Below are 24,456 nucleotides of genomic sequence, written 5' to 3' on the forward strand. Positions count from 1 at the left end.
CCCGTTGTACACATTTCCAAGTATTATCTCCTTCTAGAGAACTGTATAAATTCTGATTTTCTGGGTCTCTGAGATCTCCTATACAGCTTTGTTTAGCAGTCTGAACCACACTGCAGGGGAGGACCAACGGTGGTTTCTCCCTTCACCCTTCAGAGAGTTCCAGCACTCACCTGAAGCTCATTCCTATTCATTAGAGGGTTTCCATGCATGGTTTATGGTACAGCTTCATGTTGTTTACACTGCAGTGTAAATGGTATACAGGTGTGGTATAGCACTCAATGTGACCTCTTGACATGATCAGGAGACATAGTGTATGGAGTGCAGTCCTGAGTGGATGTGTGTTGCTGCCATGGGTACAGCCATGTCAGGGACCCATGGGTATGGCACTCATCCTCAGTTAAAGCTCAAACGGATGGCAAAACCTCTGCTGTGTCGAGTGTGAATGCTGACTGTCTGTAAAGAAGATGTTCACTATGGCTTTTTCTCTTTCCCTATGTTTACAGTCTGAAGACTGCTCTCCTACAGAGCCTGCTCTGGATGAGATTGGGTAACCCCATGTCCTTGTTCAGCTACACACAATAACTCCACCTCCCTGTTCAACTGTGTATAATAAACACATGGACCATCTGAGATGCCAAAGCTTCTCCATTAGACAGCCCAGACTGTAGTCAAGCTTTTCTGGGTCTGTGTGTCTCTCTCGGTCCATCTTCTCTTCATTCCCTTATCACATCACCTTGAGTCAGGGTTCGGGGACCCAGGCCATGGAGAGACAAGGCAATACAGGAAACAGGAGAAGAGGCTGCTTCATACTGCTCTACAGAAAGCATTTATTAGCAGAAGGAATACATGGGAAGATAATGACTAAAAAAGATAGGAAAGGAAGTACACCAGCTGGTAACATTGTTATTTATCATTACCAAGTTTTGTGTACTGTAATAATGGTATGTGCTCCATCTAAATTACTGTCTATGCTAAAGCTATGCTGTCACAAGCATTGCCATAGATGCATGAGTCATTAGTTGTTCAACACAGACATTTGGGGACAAAGATGTGTCTGCTTCTTTCTTGGGGAGTCACTGCTACCTGGATGGTCTACCATTGACTAAACCATTGTGCTGAACACGACTAGAAAATGAAGCCAAAATTTTTGATTCATAACTATGGACTAGGGCTTCTTATACTACTTCATATGTGACTCCTTTTCACCTGAGAAATATTTATATGACCATGGGGATAAACATATATAAACTGGTGTGTAAATCAAACATTTACTGGTTAAAAAATAGAGTTTTATTTTAAAATAATTCTTTGATACCTATATATAATCTAACAATTAATAGCAATAAAATAATTTTTGCATACTAATAAATGTTCTTGTTTATTTTTGCATAAATGATTACACCATGCCAGGATATTTGATTCTGTAGGAAACAGATCTCTTTCAACATTTCTCAGAGTTAATTGACATTTTTGTGTAGTCATCATCAATGTAAGAATATTACCTTGTGTAAGTTTCTTTGCAAAATGTCACAGTTATGTTTAAGAGCATTTCAGAAATTGTCTTAATTCTAACCAAAAATTCATTTAATAATTATTTTGCCCAATTCAGCAACTCAAATTAAAATGAAATATTCTAATATAACACAGTCCAAAGATATATTTACTTTATATTCACTCAGGAATGATTGTAGAAAAATAGTAGTCTTTGTCTTTCATAGTTAAACCACTATGTTTCTCTAAAACCAACCAAACAAACAAACAAACAAGCGAACAAACACAATGAAACAACCTTTGTATGTACAGGAAAAATCACTGATATTATTAATGTACTTAAACCTAATCTGGGTTCCAACCAGTGTTTGCTGGTGTTGCACCATCTGAGGGCGTGTGCAGTGTTAGTTGGTTTATTGTATGTCCCGCATAAAGACTGCAGGGGAGTCATACAGTACAATATAGATAGGAAGGAAAAGAGGGAGAGAGACACATACAAAAGCAGATGCTGCAACAAAGATGTTGGAGTTAAAATTTTCCATAATGATGGGGAAGAGCGAAGGTCCTGTGCTTTTTTCAAGAGTATTAACCTTTAGAGAGCTAATAACATGCTGATTCCTATTTGTCTTCCTGGTAGCAGGGATAATGCTGTGGGTCTTGTGTATATCAGGCAAGTACACTATCAATGAGCTTTTTCTTTTTCCCTAGTAGCTCTCATCTGCTGCCATGGGTTAGTGAATCATTAAAACACTGGAACTCTCTAAATTTGATCTCTAGCCTGAACTTCTCTCCCACCTTCTGAATGACCTGTTTGTTTACTTAGTAAGTCCTTGAAAAATACCCCAGTTCAGCTTGCCTTGTGCAGTATGAATGGAGCAGGGAGTTTTTTCAGTACATCTATAGATAAACAGGCTAAAAAGAAGACAAGCTATGTAGGGACCAAAAGCAGATGGCTCCCTTAAGTCTGAGTATTAAAACTGTTTCCTTTTATTCTTTGTAACACATTATCTATTTCTGTGATTTGTTAACACATTTTGTTTGAATTCCAAATTATTTTTGTTCTTTAACATCTACCCAGAGTCTGTCAAACAAACCAACTCTGGGATGATCTCAGAAGTCAAGCACAAGGCACAATGGTTTGATCTATGGCTGACATTAGCCCTTCCACAGTTGGAATGTCTACATTGACTAAAGTAGGAACTAGGTTGATCTGTGGATCTGCTAATCTGTAAATCTTTATATAATATTTGCAAGGCAGATTGGTAAGAGCCAACATTACCTGAGAACTTTACAATAGAGATAACCATCATTCTGATTTTTGCAAAACAGTCTCAAAAAATTTAAGTCAGAAGGTAAATGAAACATGAAAACAGGAATTCCCACTTAAAATAAAAGGCAAGGGAGTCGGGTCTTTACAGACGTGCTCTTAATTGTTACATGCAGCCTGCTTGCCTGTAAGAACTTCCTTCCCATTTCCATTTCCGGGAACTTCACCTCTTGGTGCAGACCCAGAATTGCCCCAGCTCTTTCCTACAGACTCTCTTCAGCCTTCACTTCTAGCCCATCTTAATTCTTTTGTGTCAACCCCCAATCCAAAAGAACATATTCTCCTAGGGACCCCCAAGTGGCCACACTCAACTGAAGAGCAAGCACCTTCACCCACCATACTTGCCTATAATTGAAAGTGGGTAACAGCAATCAAAGACCAGCACACCCAGCCAACACCGATGAGACCAGATATCAACACCAAGAAACAACTCATAACTCCCTTTTCAAAAACAAAAACAAGAACTGCCGAAGAAGCCAGGAAAAGGCCATGAGAAAAACAAGCTGAAACACAAGACAGGAACTTCAAAATAGCTATAAAAATAAATTCAAGGACCTCAGGGAGGACATGAGTAATCTCCTCAACGAAGTCTGTGAAAATACAAACAAAAAGTGGAATGAAATAATGAAATCAATTCAGAACAAGAAAGTACAATTAAACAATGACATAAAATCACTAAAGAAAACCCCAAACTGAGATAAAACTTAATTGAAAGATTTAAGACATCAAACAAAAACCTCACTAACGGAGTATGAGGCTTGAAAAGGGGGATCACAAGTGTTAAAGATAAAGTAGGAGAAATGGATAGTTCAAAGAAAATGTTAAATATATATATATAAAAAAAACCCCAGGCACAAAATATCTAGGAATTCTGGGACACTATGGGGAAAAAATATACATACAATAAGACTAGAGGAAGGAAAAGAAAACCAGAGGTCAAAGACACAGAAAATATTTTCAAAAAAATCATAAAAGAAAATTTCTCCAATCTAAAGAAAGTGATGATGTCTATCAAGGTACAAGAAGTGCTAAGTGTGGCATGACCCTGGTAGGGACAGAATGACATACTTCCTGCCCCTGGGATGGGGCCAGCAGGCATGGGCCTCCATGAAAGTCAATGGCTGCTGTGGACATATGGCTTATTTTTGTAATAATGTACATATTTTCACACTCCCCCAAGGAATGTCCTCCCTGCTAACAATAATGATAATTAAAACAGCCTGAGTTCAGTACTCAAAGGTGTCTCTATGTCTTTTGTAAGATAGAAAATGCTGGGACCTTCTGTGGAAAAGAACTCTAAAAACATGAGTTGAAAATACATAACTTTTCAACTATGCAAATATAAGAATGCAATATGAATTGTATAAGGAGTTTCATGAATCTAAAGGAACAAAGACAACTGCATTAAAGAGCCAGCTTGTCAGAAAAATACAAAGGCAGGCAGATTCCTGAGTTCAAGGTCAGCCTGGGACACAGCCAGGTTAGGCCAGGGTGTGGTAGAAAAGGTAATTTCAGGACAAAGTCCCACCCAGCTAATTTCATGTCAGCCTTTAACTGCGGCAGGCAGATCTCTGAATTATCTTGAAATGTTTTAAAAAATGTTAGGCTTTCTCCCTAGAATCTAAAGGCTGGGAGTAGGATGCTAATTCATAGGATAATCAATAGGGAACCTGGAATAAACAACTGAATTGATATGTAAATAAAAACCGGTCTGTTTGTGGGAGCTAGCAGAAATTGATAGCCTTTTTTTTTTTTTTTATCATCGAGAGTTGAGGTGTCTGGGAATCGCTGGAGAGTGAACACAGGTCTTAAAGAGTGTTTGCTAACAGGATTTCTGGTCAGAAATCCCAAGATTTCCTTAGAGAGCTAACACAGCTCGTTTGGAATGCTTCCCAGCAGTTATGGGGGAAAGTTGTCTGAAGAGTGAACACAGCCCTTTTAGATTTTTGTTTCTTTGTTTCTTTATTTTTTTGGCTTTTTAATTTTGTTTGGAAAACCCAAGAATTACTTTTAGAATTTTTCTACCAGAATTTCTGACTTGGTTGGAAAATCCAAGAATGTTTTTACAGCAGCTTTTCTGACTTTGGTTAGAAAATCCATGAGCTTTCCAGAGAGTTTTTTTGGTAAGGCTTTACTGATAAGGACAACACTTACAATGTAAGACTCAAAGTGAGCCCTAGCTACCGGGGACTCCCAACTGAGACTCAGAGTTTGCTGCAAAAGCAAGAGGTTTATTGTTCCAGCATGTCGGGGTCCTGCTGCGCCCAGAGGAGAGGCAACCCCATCTCTTTCTTTCATAAGCTTTTCATATAGTTATTGAGGGCAGATTATAGTAACAGCAACTAGGCACGTAGTAATGATTGGTGAGCCTGGTGACTTTTACATTAATTGGCTGGGCAAGGAGAGGGGACTCAGGGACCTTCCCTGAGGCCCAGGGGGAAGTTCTAAGTCAGGGCCTCTTAACTACATGGAGCATAGAGAGTGTTTACCCCTACCGAGTAGCATTCGGTACTGTAAGGTTGTCTGCATGTTAGTACAGGAAAAAGCTGGTCAGCAATGTCACTCAGCTACAAACCCTGTGAATTACAACATCAACCTGCCTGCAAGGTTCACTGGTTGCAATAGTGACACAAATGTTATGAGAAACCAACCGCTTTCCTTCGTTTTTTTTTTTTTTTTTTTTTTTTTTTTTTGAGACAGGGTTTCTCTGTGTAGCCCTGGCTGTCCGGGAACTCACTTTGTAGACCAGGCTGGCCTCGAACTCAGAAATCTGCCTGCCTCTGCCTCCTGAGGGCTGGGATTAAAGGCGTGTGCCACCACTCCTGGCAACCAACCACTTTCTAAAAATTGGATGTGAGGCCTGTTCCATGAGGCAGAACTCCTTTTTTGAGACTGCAAAAGTAGCCAAGAACATGAGGCTAGATAGGCAGTAGGCCTAGAGGAAAAACTGCTAATTTGCTAAAGGGCTACAGCAATAAAATGACTCCTAATGACATATTGCTAAAGTCTTCCCAACACAAAAGGAACTGACACACTCTTGAACTCACAGAAACTGGGGCAACATAAACAAGATAGGTGCAAGTTCAAGGCAGACACGGTCTAACACTGAGAGGAAAAAGTGGACACAGGGTCTCACTCCTAATGAAGAAGCTATTTTTAAGCAATGAAGCACAGTTGGGTAAATCAACCACAGTTCAGGGTAGGCCCTATGTCTAGGAATGGTTGGTCAATACAAAATGAACCAACCCAGTATTATTTTTGTGAACCTTTAGTTTTGCTTTGTTTTGGAATTTCTTGTCTTATTGGTCTTTTGCCTTTGTTTTGTTTTTTGTGTGTTGATTTTGCTTCTTATTGAGAGAGAAAGAGACGGACAGAAAGACAGACAGACAGACAGACAGACAGACAGAGGTAGACAGAGAGGAGGAGGAAAGAAGGAGGAAGAGAGAACATAAAGGTGGATGGGTAAGGAGATAGGAGTTTCCAGGAGAAGTTGTGGGAGGAGGAAAACAAGATTAAAAATAAAATAAAATAAAAGACAAGAAGACAAGGTAGAATTTTATGTGAGTTTTATCAGTCACTAAATCACTTAATTTTGATAGAAATGCAGACATGTATAATCCCACACAATTAACATCTAGCATCTTTGTATAAATTTGGCAGAAATATTTTTACCCAGAGAGGTATGTTTTCCAGGATCATTTCTGAGGACATTTGAAGAATGTATCACACAATAGCAAACCTTATTTTACTAAGGAAGACAGTTTTCCATTTGTTAGAAAATATAAATGTGATTATTAATGGATCGGTCTTAAAAAGCATTGACTGGAACTCTATTTCAAATTTTCTTTCACATATATGCATCTGTACCTGTATATATACTGTATCTGTGTATGTGTGTGTACATATGAGTGTGTGTGTGTCCATATGTGAATGTGCACAGCACAGGTACTCATGTGTGCGTGTGTTTGTATTATAGTAGTAGTAATAGTAACAGTAGTAATAGGCTGAGTGAGTTTATTTCTCTTTCATCTTACAGTCAAGCCAGGGTAGACTGTCAGACCAACTCAGCCATGTCACTATCCCAGATCAGTACAGAGAAAGACAGCAGAGAACAAGACAGGCATGTTTGTTTTTGTTTTTGTTTTTTTAAATGTTGGAGTTGCACACATCACTTCAGCAGCTTCATTATATCAGGAAGAATACATTTGCATAGCATCTTCAGCTATGGGTGAGGCTGGGCAGTAGCATCTCTAGCTGGGTGAATACAGCTTTAAATGCTACTAGTACGCCAGAAAGAAGACTAATTGAAAGAGAAATGGCAGTACTTGATAACTTCCTAAGACCTGAGCTCTCCTTTAATAGTGTTAGAAGAGTAAATACAGTTTTGGCAGAGGCAGTACCAACTGTGCACTTGATTGTAGCTCTGCTCATCTTCATAGCCTGGAAAACATTCCCTTGAATTTTAAAATTGTATGTTTTGTTTGATATTCCTTACCTTTAAAGGAAAGAATTCTTTTTCTTTACTGTCTAGGTCAGGGCTACTACTACAGTAATTAAACACCATAACAAAGAACAAGTTTGGAAGAAAGGAGTTTATTTGGTTTATATATCCCAAATTACAGTCCACTGAGGGAAGACAAATCTAGTCTTATTTTTCCTCAAATGGCTCAGATCCATTTATTCTTATTTCTGGACATGTGGAATGATCCACCAGGCAGGTTTCTCCCCTGTCTTTACCAGTGTCCAGGAAATTTTCTAAATTCAAATAGATTCATTTATTTCTCCAGTTGCAAAATGTCTTTGTAGTACTAAGTACTGTAGGATAAAATCCAGATACTCAGAAGTATTTCTTAAAGTGTGGTTCCAAGACCAGCTGCACACACATCCCTAGGGAATTTGTGAGCAATGCAAATTCTTACTGACTTCCCCCAGCCACAGACCTGCAGAATCAAGGTCTCTGGGGATGAGGCCCAGTGAAATGTGCTTTTAAAAGCTCCCTGGGGAACTGTGATGCAAATTCAAGTTTGAAACTCCTGCAAGCAAGTATTGATGCTGCCTCTGTCCTCCAGGCTCACAGTTGTTCTCTGTATCCACCTTCAGAATATCCCATCACATCTCAAGCTGGTGTTGCCCTTTTCTGTCCTTTTGTGACTTGGCATTTTCTATGCCTGATAATGTTATTCTACTCCTCTATGGTGTGAGATCAGATTCCATGGGAAATCTTAAATCCTTATGCAGGATAGAATACAATGGCACACAAATGGCAGAGGTTCATCTTGGGATCATAGTAGGTATACTCTATTAGTTATTTTTATATAGGTATACTCTATTAGTTATTTTTATATATTCTCCTCCCTTCCATTCTCCCTCCATACTTTTTCTCACTGAAGATAGATCATCTTCCAGAAAAATCATTTTAAATGTTAGAAAATGTGTAATTCTCTTTCTGTATGTGTGGCTAGAAAGTGACTTGTCTACTGAGATGGCTCAGTGGTAAAGGCATTCTCTCCAGAGAACAATGATCTAAGTTCTATTGCTCGAACCCAAGTAAAAGTGACAGGAGAAAATGAATACCACACAGTTCTCTGACCTCCACACTGTGTTAGCACACATACACACACATACACAAACACACAGTCACACATACACACATTATACACATATAACAACAAAATACAAAATGAAAAGTAAAGAGATTTTATTTAAAAAGTGATATGTTTGTCTTGTGACAGTTTTATACGTCAGTCTTTCTATACTAGGAATCAAAGTCTCATTGGTAATAGGATATTCTGAGTTTTTACTTTTTGTACATCTTTAAATGGAAATGTAAAGGGGTTATCTGTTATTTTTCTTCTTAATATGAGCTATATAGTGTTAGTGTGGTACCTAAGTCAAGCAGCACTTTGTATGATTGGGATCTTGTACAACAACAGAAATGAAATAATTAAAAAACTTGGCATTTTCATTCATTATTTTTCTCTTTGGAATCTTGAAATACCTTTCCCTCAGAGCTGAGATTACAGAATCTGCAAATATCAGGTCATATGACCGATCTGGACTAGAAGTTACATCCACAGAGTCAAACCTGTACGTTTTCATTTTCTTGTTGTGAATAACAATTAGGTAAGCATCTACATGGCACATGTGACTCTGTCCCCTCCACCAGATTCTCCTTCTTCAGGGTCAAGTATGTAGTGAAGTGTAGTGTACAAGGTGTGAGAGGCCGGAGATACTCAGGAAGTTACGTGCTTAGTTAAGTATGGGCGTGCATGACTGTGACAATTCAAGCCTGGGTAAAATGCCAGCACTTCTGACTACAGGAGTGAAACAACTGAAGGTTAGGTGATTTCCTAGTTGGCTCAAATGCTGAAGAAAGCCCTGTTTGAATTGTCTAGTAAAGTGTGACCATGGAACAGAATTAAGAACACTATTTGAAACATGTGCCTCTCAGGACATCCTCCGTATGCTTGCCATTCCAACCTTTTAGAGGCACTCTGAAGCTCTTGTCACACAGACTTTGCTGTAGGCATATATTTTTCACAAGCTGCTCTAATAATGATTCTACCTCCCCTCTAGCCTACCATCCACCAGAGGCAGTGGATAAGAAAGATTATTAGGATATGGGGGTAGGAGGAGTGGACCTGTTTAGAATTAGTTCTTTGGGGTGATTCAAATCTTCCTTGTTCTCAGTCCAGTTCACCAGCAAACACCAAACATGAACCAGCAGCTGCAGTCCAGACCACTCCGCAGACACCACACACAAATCAGCAAGGGCCATTCAATCCAGAAGAAACCTCAAGTCTTGCCAATCAGCCCACAAAAGTGGCAAGAAACTGCAAGAATCTCACAGAAAGTTTTTGGGTGAGTTTCACTCTATGATGTCACCACCAGCAAAGCTCAGCAGTGCAGTGTAAGTAAGGCAGATGCTTGTCATCAGCAAGGCAGAGCAAGGTGAACCGAAGCTCGAGCTGCTACTGGCTATGTCTATTTATATTCTTTTTAAACATCATGTTTTACACATGCTTGCTATAGCAAAATATTCTTTCACCTTTGTTGGCTTCAGGAAAACACTTTTCATGTGCCTGCTTTAGTAAAACATTCTTTTACCTGTCTACCCCAGCGAAACATCATTATAACCTAACTGAGCCTCTAAAGAAACCAGAAATTGCCAGTTTGCTTTGCGATGGAGGTGTTGTTCTCTTTCTTCTAATTGGATTGTATTCCTCAATGGTAGAAGTGCCTTTAATTCTTCTACTCTCACATGAGTCTGGCACAGCATATATCTTCAATATATTCCTGTCAAACAAATAGACGAAAATCCATCATTTAAAAGGAATTAATGGCTAACTGGAAAAGGCACTTTAATGCAGGGTCCAGGTATATCTGTATTTATTTAAATTGTATAGCTGCAAGTAAGCATGAAAAAAAAAAGATATTTGTCTCCTATAAAACATATCCAAACTATTTTCCTTACCAGCAGGTGAGCCACTGAAGAATAGCACTGTCATTCCAAGGCTACTTTGTGTGTGTGTGTGTGTGTGTGTGTCCATGCATCCCAGGCTGGCTTCATACCTGCTATATAGTTAAGGATGACCTTAAACTTCTGTTTCTATTCACCAAGTGCAAGGATTACATCCATGCACCAACAGCCCTAGTTTGTAAGGCAGCAGGGATCAAGCCAGCATCGTGCATGTTAGGCAAGCATCCTAACAACTAAAGCTATATCGCTAGCCCACAAGGCCACCAGTTGATGACACGCTTTATGTTCCTCTCACTTCAGTCTTGTCTGGTATAAATACATGTTTATTTGATATAAAAATTAGCAAAGAATTCAAGGCTTCTGGAACACTTTAATAAAATAAGCTAAGTCCTAATTTGAGTCTAGAATCCTTAAATGCCCCCAAACCAAATATTTTAAAGGGCAACAAAGGAAGGCAAATACACCTCAGATCATCGTGTCAATGCAAAGACACACCTAATTCTGTTTGAGAGATGATTTGCTGAGTAACCAAACATCAGTAAACAGATCTGAACAGTTTTATTATCCACATATCAAAATTATGGATTTATCTACCTTTATGGTAGTATATAGAAAATAGAGCACATAGAAAACCATAGTTACAGTGTAGATACTTTGGATTTGGAGAGTAATTTGCCATTGCATTTGTTTTTAATAGCATCCTTCATTTGGCACTTAAACTGGATTAGTTGACAATGGTCTATCTATATTACAAACAATTTGAAGCCTTTGCAGTTGTGGGGCTGATGGGTAAAAAAGCTGGGAGGATGAACCATCTGCCCAAGGCTATCAAAGGAGAGGCAAAACTATCTGCATTCTCCCAGCCACAGTCAGCTAAAACCTCACAGGGCAGCCCCCAGGGTGTTAGAAGCAAGGGAACCAGGAGAAATAGTTCTCCTTTGCCTTGTCTCCTGCAGCTAATCCTCCCTCAAATCCTAGTCCCACCTTCTGTAGCCTGCTGATTCTGACTCATCCCTTACTTCCTCTCTTAACCTAAAATTATAAACACATTGGAGTCTTTTAATAATATCCCTATCATTCTTACCCTGTATTAACCTCTAGCTCTCTTTTCTGCCTTCCCTTCTGTAAAGATTATGAAAGTTATTAAGATTCATTCCATCATACTACCTTTTACTCTCATACTTCAAGAGAAGTACATGAGGGATCCTCCTTCATGTTTCTCACCCTGATAGTTAGAGACCTTGAGCAATGTTGACCTTCACGCCTTCCTTTCTAGACTTATCTTTTTTTTTTTTTCAATTTCTACTGTACAAGAGACCTTTTGATTCCTCTTAATCCTTGAATTTATTTTTAATTTGAAATCTGACTCTACCAGGTTGCCTATGTGGCCTTGGGTAGGTTAAATTAAAAAGCAAGTGCTGATTGTGCTGAACTCACCAGCCTTTGACTTGCCTTTCTGTGTCAGTCAGGCTTTCTGCCTGCAACAGAGGCAATGGTACAGTTTTGCAGTTTATTCTGCGAGCTTGACTGGATTGAATGATGTTTAGAGAATTAGTAAAGCACCATTTGGGGGGGAGGGTATGTTTTGAAGGCATTTCCAGAGAAGACTGGTATGTGGCAGACACAAGTGAGGAGGACTCACCCTGCACTTGGAAAGTGCCACACAGGTGGAAGGAAAAACAGAAGAAAAGGGAAAGCTTTCTGCTCTTGGGGAGTTTTGAGTGTTGTTCCGACTTGGTTTGTTCTTGATGCTGCTCTTTGAGGACATGTGTAGCTGACCTTTGCTACTTTGTGGGTTCTTCTTTTTCTCACCCTTTATAACCTCACCTGTTTTAGCCTTTATGAATAGATAGGAGAGTAATAAGGATGAGGTTAGGGAGGGAGAGACAGATAGACACACAAACACACACACACACACACACACACACACACACACACACACAAAGATCCCTAAATCTAGTTTGTTGCAGTAGATGATTAATCTGCTCTAATCTTCCTGGCAACAACATGAGTTCCTTGCTACTCACCCCAATGTTCTGGATTCCATAATCACACACACACACACACACACACACACACACACACACACACACAAAACCTTATATTTAATATGCTCAATGGCTAGGCCACTCCCAAACTTCCACATTGCTATCACCTCCCCTTCAATACTACTGAGTTATTAGTTTCTAAAATCTGTATTCCATCCATGCTACCCTAGACCCAATTGTGGGGTGGGGCGCTCTTCCCTGGCTCTTACATGATTGCTACTCTGTCTTCTGCAGCTCTCAAACCTGCAGCTCTCATTTCCTGGCATCATGATTCTAAATCCTCCTTCTTCTCTTGGACCCCTTGTCTGGGAATCCCAAAGTCCTATGTCTGCCTCCCTGCTCAGCCATTGGCCGCCAGCAACTTTATTTACCAAACAGAAACAACTGGGGGCAGGGACCCTCAGGGTTTTACATGTGGGATTTTTGAGCAATTTGGGGAACTCAATTAGCATAATACAAGCATTAAACCAAATCTATAACACTAATTTATTTCTTTTGTCTCTTCTTTGAGCATGACTACTGTAACTACTCCCCCGAATGACCAACCACCACCAATCCTGCCTATGGGGATCTAACATTTATATACCCTTTGGAAAGTTTCCAGAATTCCAAACATTGCACAGTCATAGAAACTATCTGCAGTTGGCAAAACCATGCCTCTCTTAAAGCATGAGGCAAACCATAATCAGCTGCAGTGAAACAGCCCCATATCGCCATATTTGGGATTAAAATGAAAACATATTCTTATTATATTTCTGCATTTTTAAAAGAAACCAAAATTCTAGAATTTTTACTACACATATGAGATTTGAGATCCTTTGGGGTGGGTCTGTATCATTTGGTTGTCTTGTTTGGAAGATTCCTTGGACTGAGCAATTACTGTTTTTTTACTCTCCAGACCTCCCAGGCAGACAGGCAAGGGCTAGCTAGCCTCGAATTGCATAAATCATTTCTAATATAGTTCTTTGTAATTACATATTCTAGTGGTCCTGTTCCTCTGGAGACTCCTGACAAATACTTCAGTCTAATCAAACAAGTCTAATAAGAAATGGTGAATCATCAGGAAACCATTACCAGACTTCGGAGAAAACTGAAATTTAGGAAATGACAATTCTTTCCAGGTTATAACACAGCTAATGTTAAAATCACAGAGAAAGGTGATTAAGATGTGTATCCAGACTACTCTTGTCTCTTTCTCTCCCATTTTCTGCTGGCCTTGTTTACTTCTCAACCCTAATTGGAAACTGTCCTCAAACAGGACGTTGGCTGATACTTCAGAGGTCTGCCTACCCAGGTGAAGAGCAAGGCAGACAAGATAGAGGGGGAACCTTATGGAGAATCAACAGAGAATGGCCACACACATGCACACTGCCCACTTCTCTTTGGTACATGTAAAATGGCAGATCAGAAGTTGTCTGTGTGGCCTGGTAAAAGAGGAGACTTAGAAGTAAAATGGGACTCTATTCCTATGGAGAATGAATGGATAGATAGATAGATAGATAGATAGATATATCTAAGTGAATTTATAAATCTCTCTATGGATCAGTAGAAGCAACTGCCATTTGTTGCACAGGGGCAATCGTGCTTATTCCACTGAGCTAGAGTCACAAGTAAATATTAAGAAGATGCTATCTCCTATTGACATGAACACTATAGGAAAAGGGGCCAGCAAAGACTGATGTGGATGGCTGTGGAGAGCTGTGCCGCGAGCAATCGCCATTATAAGATGGCGCTGGCCTCCGCTGTGCCTAACTAGTAAACAAGCCTTGTACGCAGGTGCGAGAGTGAACTCACGCCTAGTCACTGCCCATATCGGGGCGTAGTAATGGGGTGATGGGCGAGCAACGAATCAGGAGCTGACACGCAACATCAGGTGCTGAAACGCCATGGCTGAGGGCTATATAAGCAACGCCATTTTCCGGGGTCGGGGTCTTCCCTCCTGAAGAAGCAATAAAGCTTTTTGCTGCAGAAGATTCCGGTTGTCTGAGTGTGTTCTTGCTGGTGAGAACGATAGCTCGGGACAGATGGCTATCATGCAAGTATGGCTATCCCATTGGTGGGGGTATGGCCAGAAAAGTACTTTGTTGAAGACTGTGGCAGAAGTGTGGTTTGGGAGCATGAAGCTAAGATTCTCCAAGGTGTGCCAGGCGGTGGTGGTACACACCTTTAATCCCAGCACTTGGGAGGCAGAGGCAGGCAGATCTCTGAGTTCGAGGCCAGCCTGGTCTACAGAGTGAGTGCCAGGGCAGCCAGGGCTATACAGAGAAATACTGTCTCAAAAAAAAAAAAAAAAAAAAAAAAAAAAAAAAAGAAAAAAAGAAAAAGAAAAAGAAAAAAGAAAAGAAAAAGAAAGAAAGAAAGAAAGATAAAGAAAGTAGAATACAAAACCTATAGAGAGGTCTGTAACCTTTCCATATATCAATAAGAACATTTTCTGGAGAAAAATATACAATTTGCCATAGCAAACAAAACAAAGCAAACCAAAAACCCTATGACTGTGATGACTTTTAAGGTGAACCATCGATCTGACAGAAAGTAGAGATGAGCCGCTGATTATCTGTGAGGGGTTGTGGTAGTGCATTCATTAAGGGGAGAACATCTGTTCCCTGTGGGTGGCATCATATCCTGGCCGGGAGTCTCTAGAGAAGCAGCCTGCCTTTGCAGCTCTCTGCTTTCCATTGGGACCATCCTGTGACTAGGTGCTTCAAGCTCCCGATGAAGACTTCCCTGAGAAGACGTACTGGGAGGCAGAATAAATCCTCCTCCCTTAAGTTGTTTTTATCAAGAGTATTTTACCATAATGGGAAGACAAACTGAGATACCCAACTAGGGATCGAAAGACCGCTATGAGAACTTCAAAACACTAAAGGAAGCAGTAAAGAAGACGGTAGAGATGGATTCTCCTTGGTTGTGGTTTGGCAGAATTAATATTTTGAAAATGGCTATACTGAAAATGATCTACAGATTCAATGCTATTATCAAAGTTCAATGATATTCTTCATGAGAACCAGAGGGAAAAAAAATCTTAGTTCACAGGGAAGCACAAGAGACCACAAATAACCAAAGCTAGCCTCAACAAAAAGCATAATGATAACGTTTTTGAGTCATGGAGGGAAAGGGAAAGAGGGGCGTACTGTTCCTCAGACCCCATCTGATTTTACTGAAATGCAGGGGACTTTAGACTTGCTGACAAGGACCTAATGGTCCGCAGAGACAAAATGTGTTTTCTAAAAGACATCTTTCCCAAGAAAGTAAATATATTGCTCTCAGTTAAGGACAAACAATGCATTCATAGAGATACCTCAAGCAAGGATATTAAGACCAGTAAATAAGGCTAGGTTTACTAAGGGCTAACATGAGGTGTAATGATGATATGTTCCCAACACCTACTCCCTAGAACTAAACACTGCCTTACTAAGAGCACTTCCTTAACCTTTAATCTTATTACAAATTACACTCATAGGGGAATATTAGAAAGAAGTGTTGGGAGGAGTCTTTCTTAGCAAGCTTTAAAGATGGAATGTGAGAGTCAGTCAAATCCCATATATGCCCTTTGTAATAAAACCTACTTGTGACTTTTTTCTTAGAGAAGCTTACTTTATACTTGTCCAATCGAGTGTGCTTACCATATCTTTCTTAAGAAACTTTCTATTTCCCCGCCCCCCTATCTTTTCCAAGAAAGGCTTTCTCTATATAGCCCTGGCTATACTGGAACTCCCTCTGTGGACCAGGCTGGCCTTGAACAGAGTTCTGCCTGCCTCTGCCTCCTGAGTGATAGGGTTAAATGCATGTGCCACCACCCCTGGCTGAACTAGTCTTTCTAGTCTTAATAAATACAACTGTTGCCTTGAAATTCAGTTCTTTATAGTATCTAGGTTTTGCATGGGTAAAAATGCATGGCCTGGTATACACACACACACACACACACACACACACACAGAGAGAGAGAGAGACAGAGAGACAGAGAGAGAGACAGAGACAGAGACAGAGAGACAGAGACAGAGAGAGAGACAGAGAGAGAGAGAGAGTGTGTGTTACATCCATCTAAGTTTTAATAAAGTACCAAGAACATACATTGGAAAAATGATAACCTATTCAATAAATGTTGCCAAGAAGGCTGAATGTGAAATTAGATCCATATTTCTTAACCTGCAGAAAAATCAGTTCAAATGGATCAAAGATCTCCACATGAGATCAGAAGCTCTGAAAGTGCTAGAGAAAAACATCTGACTACATAAGTACAGGTAAGAACTTTCTAGAAAGGACTGTAACAGCCCAGGAAAACACTGTAAGAAAGGACAAATGGGATTGCACACAATGTAAAATTTTCTACACAGAAAAGGAAACAGTTACCTTGATGAATAAAACAATCCTACACAATAAGAAAAAGATATCATTGCGAACTGTATGCCACACAAGGGTTAATCTCTGGAATATATAAAGAACTGAAAAAATTAAATACTTCCAAATCTTCTAATCAATAAACTAGTTAATGATTTGAATGGACAATTTTCTAAGGAAGAAGCAGAAGCTACTAATAAATACCTTTGCTATCCATGAAGTGCAAATTAAAACTGCTAAGAGTTTATGTCATTCCAGTCAGAATGGATACCAGCCACAAACAAATATGGATGAGGCTGTGGGAATAGAGGAACCCTTATTCACTGCTGGGCGGGGGGTAAGCTACCACAGTGCTGCCAGCCAGTATGGAAATCAGGATGAAGGTTTCTTAAAAAGAAATAAACAAAAAGCAACCAAGCATGTCCCAGAATTTTTCCTGTCCAATTACATTAGGGCAGCAGGAGGCCTGTGATTGGACAGGGAAAAGGAAGGCCGAGCTAAGAGTTGCAGAGCCAGAGAACATATCAGGGGAGAAAGAGAAAGATGGAGGCAGATGTGCACCATGGTGGCTTTAACCAGCCACAGGTAGTTATGATATCATAAGGTTAGAATAATTAGGATATAGCTTTTATCATTATCAATTGGTTCTGAAATTATTGTATTGGTTTCTTGTAAACTGAGAATTTATTGATACATAAATCTGATTGGTTAATTATAAGCTTCGAGAGTTTTGCTTTACTTGGTTACTGGTATGTGGGACCTCTGATGGCAGAGAGGGAACTAGAGGCTCCAGGGACAAGCGAGTCAGATGCTGGGGGTGGGGGGTGCAGCTGGAGAGAGTTGATGGTGGCAGGAGCTCCAGAAGCTTGTTGGCCCCTCTGGGGAGTTGGCGGGTTGAGAGAAGCAGGAGCTCAGAGAATTGACAGGTTCATTTTTTAATATTTCCTGAAACACAAGCAAACCAAAAACTTTATATTATAAACAAACAAACAAAAAAAAAAAACCTATTCCACTATACCATTCCTGGATGAATATACCCAAAGGACACTGTAATGTACCATGGAGGTACTTGCATATTCACGTTTATGGCTGCTAAGAAATGGAACCATCCCATATACATACTAAGGAAAAGAATAGATCCAGAAAATGTGTTACATATATGATACATATACATAAGCAATTTTTCTTCAGCTCCAATGAACTTATGACGTTGTAGAAATAACAGAAATAACGATATAACACATCTTTTTTTTTTTTTTTTTTTCGAGACAGGGTTTCTCTGTGTAACCCTGGCTGTCTTGGAACTCACTCTGTAGACCAGGCTGGCCTCGAACTCAGAGATCTGCCTGCCTCTGCCTCCCAAGTGCTGGGATTAAAGGCGTGCGGCACCACTGCCCTGCTGTAACACATCTTTTAAGTAAACTAAGCCAGACTCAAAGACTTACTCTCACATATGTGAAACCATGTGTGTGTGTGTGTGTGTGTGTGTGTGTGTGTGTGTTTGTGTTGAACTAGAAAGTCAGAGGTCTGAAGGAAGCAGGGAAGAGTGAAAGAGATGGTTACAGAATATACAAATTGTTACATGAATGAAGAAGGGAATTAAGCGGGAAGGAGACTATTAAGAGTGGGTGGGGGAGAGGAAGACAATAGGAGAGTGGGGCAATAAGAACAAATTATGTATTAAAACTCCATAATGAACACATGACTTGGGAGGTTAACCTAAAATTCAAAGTCTGTCAGGTGTTCTAGGAAGCTAGGTTATCGGACCTCACAAGACAATAAAAATGGCAACTTCCACAGTTGGGGAAGACAGACAGTGAAGGATAAAATACACATGGAAATCTCAGGCAGGGCTTGTGCTAGGAGAAAAGTGCCACAGCTCTTTGGCAGGCAGACTGGTCCTTCAGATGAGAGTCATCAGGGCTGTCATCTTTGAACAGAGGCCTGCAGAGCTTAATATGAGTAAGGAAAGGGAAACTAGACTTTCTAAGAGACAAGGGAAGACTATTCATTCACCAGAGAGAGGTCAGCAGAGGTAGAGTGTGAACAACCTCAAGTAGGAAACTTGCGCATGCTAGTGTGGGAAGGGCAAGGGCAAGGGCAGTGAGGTAGGGATGCCAGCCAGGTGAGGTCATAAACACCTTTGTAGGCCAGGGGAGAGAGTTAATATTTTCCCATAAGGGTTTTAGGCTGATCATGCTGTGTATGCAGCAAGGCAAGCCTCCTTTCCCATTGTAAAATGTAATCTTCATAATTCTACAATAAATAAATTCTAGTGGCACAAGAGTGGAAACGTTCAGTTACAGTTTACACTGCAGTGGCCAGAGCACTGTGCCCAGTGGACACAGATGGTTATCTTGGATAGGCATGTGCTGCGTAAATATGGGTGAACTGATCCAAGATTGGCCCGTGAAGGGCGCTGGCAGCCCTAGAGCTGGCTCAGAACTAAGGGCTCCGCATCTGGATTTTAGTCTTCTGCAATGTGAACTGGAAGCGAACACAAGGCTTCTGTATGGTATGGGAGTAAATGACAGAGAACAGAAACAGAAATAGGAGTGCCTAGATGATGATGATGATCATCATCATAAAATATTAATATTAAGTAATATTTCGGCAGTCTTTCAGATTCTCTTCACAAGGTCTAAGTAGCATATTGATGCCTCAAGGTTTAATTTCTCAGACCTGTTCTCATTCACACCAGTCAGAAGTGATGATAATATCACAGTGCCCTGATAATATAACTCTCACATGTCCGTGGTTTTTCTTCTCACTCACTTAATACTTCCATCAAGAAGTAATTGGGATTCTTACTCTTCACTCTGTGGAACACCGATACTTGACAATGGCAAAGAGAGAAAGGATTTTGGAAGGTTCCTAAGGCATCTAAAAGCTAGTCACAATTCACTTGGCAGAATATATGACCGAGTAGAGAATACAGGGAATATTTAGCACACCTACTACTATTCAGTCATCCATAACCATGGTCTTAACTGTTGCCTGTGCATCAATGTCAAAATTTCTAGGAGTGATAATTCATGTCAATGCCATATTCCTATTTTCAAACATCTATTGGAATGCCACATTTGGGTGGGTATCATGGGCATCTCAACTCTGATGCATCAACCTCATTTTTACATAGTTGTAATATTTTCCTTGAGTCAATGGCTTTCTTCTATCTACTATCTCAGATAAGAACTCTAGCTAGCATCTTTGATTCCTTACCTTGCTTTCCTAGCACTGGGTCAGTCATAAGTCTATACATAGTTCGTGAAAGGGCTGGTAACAGCAACCCTTTACAAAGGTCTTTTGAGGAATCTTTTCTACTCTATGCAGCACAGTGCTTGGCACTCAGGAAAGGACTAGGGTCTAGAAGACACATTCTCTGAAGAGTGGCTCTTCACAACCAATTCCCTGGGCTCCTAAACAACCGAGTTATCTAGAAGTCACTGGGAGACTTTGCTCTCTGGGATGGTACAACTATCCTCCTACGAACAGACAAGAACTCCTCCCCTAAAGTCGCCAGACAGCTTTGGGGGGGAGAGCGACACCCCACTGCTGGCTTGCAGGAAAGGCCAATCAGAAACCAGAGAGGCACTTGGCAAGAGTCCCAGCAGCTGCGGTCAAGGGTCTTTGACACGCAGGCACGCGCGCGCCCGTGGAAGCTGAGAGCGCGCAGCCCCGGGTCCCCTTTCCGCTTCCCGTGGCCTCCCTCCGCCTCACTCTTCTGCCCCCGGCAGCCGAGGCCTCGGTTGCCTGAGAGACGCGGGTACCTCGCCACTCATCCGCAGCACCAGCCGGGCGTCACGGGGGCGTGACCGACCACCCAGCTATGTCTCCGCCCCCTCTGCGCGTGCCCCGCCCCTCGGGCCCAAGGGGGCGGGCTCTGCGGGCGCGGGGTCCAGACTCGACCGACTCCCGGCGGGACCGCGTCTCGACCGCCTCTGCCGCCCTTCTCCGGCCGTTCCCTCCCCGCGAGCGGACGCAGGGAGCCGAGGCCTGGCGTGCGGGGTGCCATGGAAGGCCGCAGGCGGGGCGACGCGGCGGGAGTGGAGACACTGGCCGGCTGAGGCCGAGGCATGCGGAGCCCCGGTGGGAGCCTGCCCCACACGCTGCCCCGGGCCTTGCAGCACGCCGGTCGGACGGGCGTCGTGGAGCAGCCGGGCCGCTGGGCACCGGAGCGGACAGCGGGAGGGGACCGCTCGGAGGACCGCCTTCCCCGCGGGGGCGGGGCCAGCGCGGCGGCGGCGGCTGCTGCGGCGGCGGCCTCGGGCGCCCTGCTCGGCGCCTATCTGGAGCGCCACGGTCTGCCCGCGGCCTCGGACTTGCCGGCGCCGGCCGGGGCGTTGGCAGGCGGCCCCGGGAGCGGCGGCGGCGTGGTGGTCGGGGTGGCCGAGGTGAGAAACTGGCGCTGCTGCTGCCTCGGCAGCACCTGTTGGTGCCGGAGCCTCGTGCTGGTGTGCGTGCTGGCCGCCCTGTGCTTCGCTTCCCTGGCCCTGGTCCGCCGCTACCTGCAGCACCTCCTGCTCTGGGTGGAGAGCCTCGACTCGCTGCTCGGTGTCCTGCTCTTCGTCGTGGGCTTCATCGTGGTCTCCTTCCCCTGCGGTTGGGGCTACATCGTGCTTAATGTGGCGGCCGGCTACCTGTACGGCTTCGTGCTAGGCATGGGGCTCATGGTGGTGGGCGTCCTCATTGGCACCTTTATCGCTCATGTGGTCTGCAAGCGGCTACTCACCGCCTGGGTGGCTGCCAGGATCCAGAACAGCGACAAGCTGAGCGCCGTTATCCGCGTCGTGGAGGGAGGAAGCGGCCTGAAGGTGGTGGCGCTGGCCCGGCTGACTCCCATACCTTTTGGGCTTCAGAATGCAGTGTTTTCGGTAAGTGGGGTTCCCCTGGCCCCTCTTTCTCGAGCTCTTTCCAAATTTGTCTTTTAGAGGCCTTGTGACCACCCTAGGAGGCGCTCTGTATGACAGAAGAGTCATTGACATTTTTATGGCACCCTGAAAAAAATTACACTACAAATTCATATAACACAGCCCCTTGGAAGACCTGATAAAGAACTTTTTTTTTTCCTGGTGCGTGTGTTTGTGTATGAGTTTGATTAAAAAAAAAAAAGAAGTACTTTGGTAGCTCTTGAGCCATAAAGCTTTGTGACTTGACTTCCCCAGCTTTCTCTCTGCCCTGCATAAATGCAGCAGGGTTCTGATTCAGGTTTCTGGTTATATTGGAGCATGGATCACTTTTGTTTTCAACAGTGGAGGAGGAGACAGCAGTAGACCCCAAGTTCCTGGAGTTTCCTAAATTTGCAGTAAGCTTCTTAAAAGTGGTCTGCTGTCGTTAGTACGGTGGAAAAGCTGAGAACCCGGTCTATCTTTGTTTAGAACTGTATTTGAAGTCATTAGGGTGGTTCATAAAACAAAATGAGCACCGGCTCTTCTTACACACATTATCTAAAGACTCTTGCGCTTATGGCCAGAGGTTTAGTTTATTCTGTGTAGGCTTCTATAGCGAGGGTGCACCTGAGTTAACGATATAAATAATCATTGCCGGTGAGGTGGCGACCACTTGATGGGAACTTTATGGCCTTTGGACAAATTATGAAACCTAATCTGACTATGTTTTGTTTTCTAGCCCAGGCTATCCTAGAACTCTCTGAGTAGCTCAGGCTGGCCCTAGACTGGCAGTGATTCTCCTGCCTCAACCTCCCTTAGTGCTGTATTACAGACATGAATCCCCATGTCCAGCTTTGACTTTATCTTTCCAGAAAAAAGGCTGAATGAGTTTCCCACATTCAGTGATTACACACCAGAGTTCATACCTGAGATTCCCAGGTATTCACCCGTCAACTAAAAGGAAACTGCATGTATTGAGAGATAGCAGTAAGTTTGGCCTCAGCCTTTCAGCTTTTATTGTTTCATGTTGTGAAATATGAACATAAATTTTGATCAGCCTTATCGATCAGCTGTGCCAAGGCTTGGAAATATGGAGGATTAGGAACATGTATAGTTTTAATTCTGGTAGTGTGATCTGTCTCTGGCACAACCTGCATCTTTTCTTGTCTACATAGTATGTGTCAACTGCTCTTCTAGGCTCTCTCCAGGTATCTTCCATTCTTGAGCTGGTACACATGACTACCAATAGTTGTTGCCTACAACAGATGAGAAGACTGTGCTGGTAGTCTGCTGTCCTGTCCTAGGCATCTGCTGACCTTGGCTAAGGTGTCTTGTTCTTTCTGCACCTTAATTTGTTTACAAAGTGAGGAAAGTATTGTGCCTGGCTTGATAGGCTACTGGGATTACATGTGATATACATGTAAGAGTCTGACTTGCATTTCAGTGTTTTCCTACTGTTTGCTCTTTCTGTTGTCATTCCCTGTGGCTGTCTCGGAAGTAAATAAGTGGTAGATCCAAGCTTTGACCTATGGCCTAGACAGAGCCTCAGCCTGTGGCCCTCTCTGTTTCTTCATGGAATATTTACTACCTAGTAAAGTCATGGATATTGAGGAAGATATATATTGACTACAACTTTTTCCTTTGCTAATGTCTCTTATATATTAAATTCATAAGAAGTACTATACTACTGCAAATAGTTTGAGGTTACTCAGTTTGTAGTTGAGTTTAACAGGGGTCAGGAGCCTTTCATTTTGGCATTACTGGATCAGGAGAAAAAAACAAAACATTCTATTGCAGGAGGGTATTGTTACCATTTTAGATAGAAGAAAACAAAGCCTCATTTATTTATCTTGGAACTTTTAGAGTCACCTGCCAGAGGCAGAACTGAAGTTGCAACATGTAATCAGCTGATGCAGTGTGTGTTTCTATACAGTTCTCAAACACAAACAGAGGCAGGATAGGTCAGGAAGCCACTGGATATGGTCTGTTGATTCACATCCTCCTCCGCTGTCTTCTCGAAGGAGAGGCCCTTTTAACCTCAGCAGTTGGCTGTGCTTGCTCAGGATCTGTGAGCTTGAGAAAGCACAGTGTAGGGTGAAGTTGGCTTTAACCTGATTTCTCCCTTTTGCCTTCTAGAACGTCATTGTGCCCTCAAGGCCTCCTGCCCATCATACCTAGCCAAGCATACTTTTTGGTTTTCTACTTTTCTCCTTATTGAGTCTTTTAAAGTACTGCCCCCCTCCTGTTGAGACTAACTTCTCATTTTCTCAGTGACCATGAATATACCTAGCTCAAAGAGAAACTTAGGTATAAAAGTCAGACAAAGCACGGGTCTTGAAGTAGTCTTTGCTGGGTTCCTGCTACGTGACATCCATGCTTCCTCTTTTGTAGGTGCTGTAGGGTCATGCGTATCTACTAAGCTAATGCTTTGAAGGCGTTATTTTTCCTTGCCCATCTTATTGTTGGTGCAGAAGCCAGTTGTAAAAGTTGAATATATGGAAAATGAAAAGGGGCTCCCTTTGCTTCTAATTATTAACCATAATTCTTTAATTCTCTCTTGTATGCTAGAAAGAGATTAGCAAGCTCACACACAACATTTGATACACTCAAAATAGAAAATATCACTTCATAGTATTGATCCTTCAGCTATAAGAAACGAAATTCTTCAAGTGTGTACTTAGGTTTCTCTCTCCCATCATTTCTTCTGGGAAACAGGTAAAACCTCTCCTTCCCCGTAGTGCCATTGGTGAAGTCCTGTATTTGCAGGTCTCGCTGCACATTGTTGTGATCTCGGGACTTAGAGTTTGTAGTGATAACTTCTAGTTTTCGGTGGCCCAAAAGGGAAGTTTTATTCTGCTTGGTATGGGTTGTGTCAAACTT

At 42.1% G+C, this 24,456-nt stretch overlaps 1 protein-coding gene across 2 annotated transcripts in view; it reads left to right on the plus strand.

Moving 5' to 3' along the window:
* The first annotated feature begins 20,593 nt into the window (after positions 1-20,593).
* The window catches only part of Tmem64 (transmembrane protein 64), a 42,316-nt gene continuing 38,453 nt past the window's right edge, over positions 20,594-24,456 (plus strand). Inside the window, exon 1 of one of the 2 annotated variants that reach the window (XM_021160753.2) lies at positions 20,594-21,561. In XM_021160753.2, the coding sequence (XP_021016412.1) occupies positions 20,764-21,561 (798 nt within the window). In that variant the 5' untranslated portion in view covers positions 20,594-20,763. The remainder of the gene's footprint in view (positions 21,562-24,456) is intronic. The other variant, XM_021160752.2, reaches the window with a different exon arrangement.

Source organism: Mus caroli, chromosome 4, assembly GCF_900094665.2.
Source record: "Mus caroli chromosome 4, CAROLI_EIJ_v1.1, whole genome shotgun sequence".
Lineage (NCBI taxonomy): Eukaryota > Metazoa > Chordata > Mammalia > Rodentia > Muridae > Mus > Mus caroli.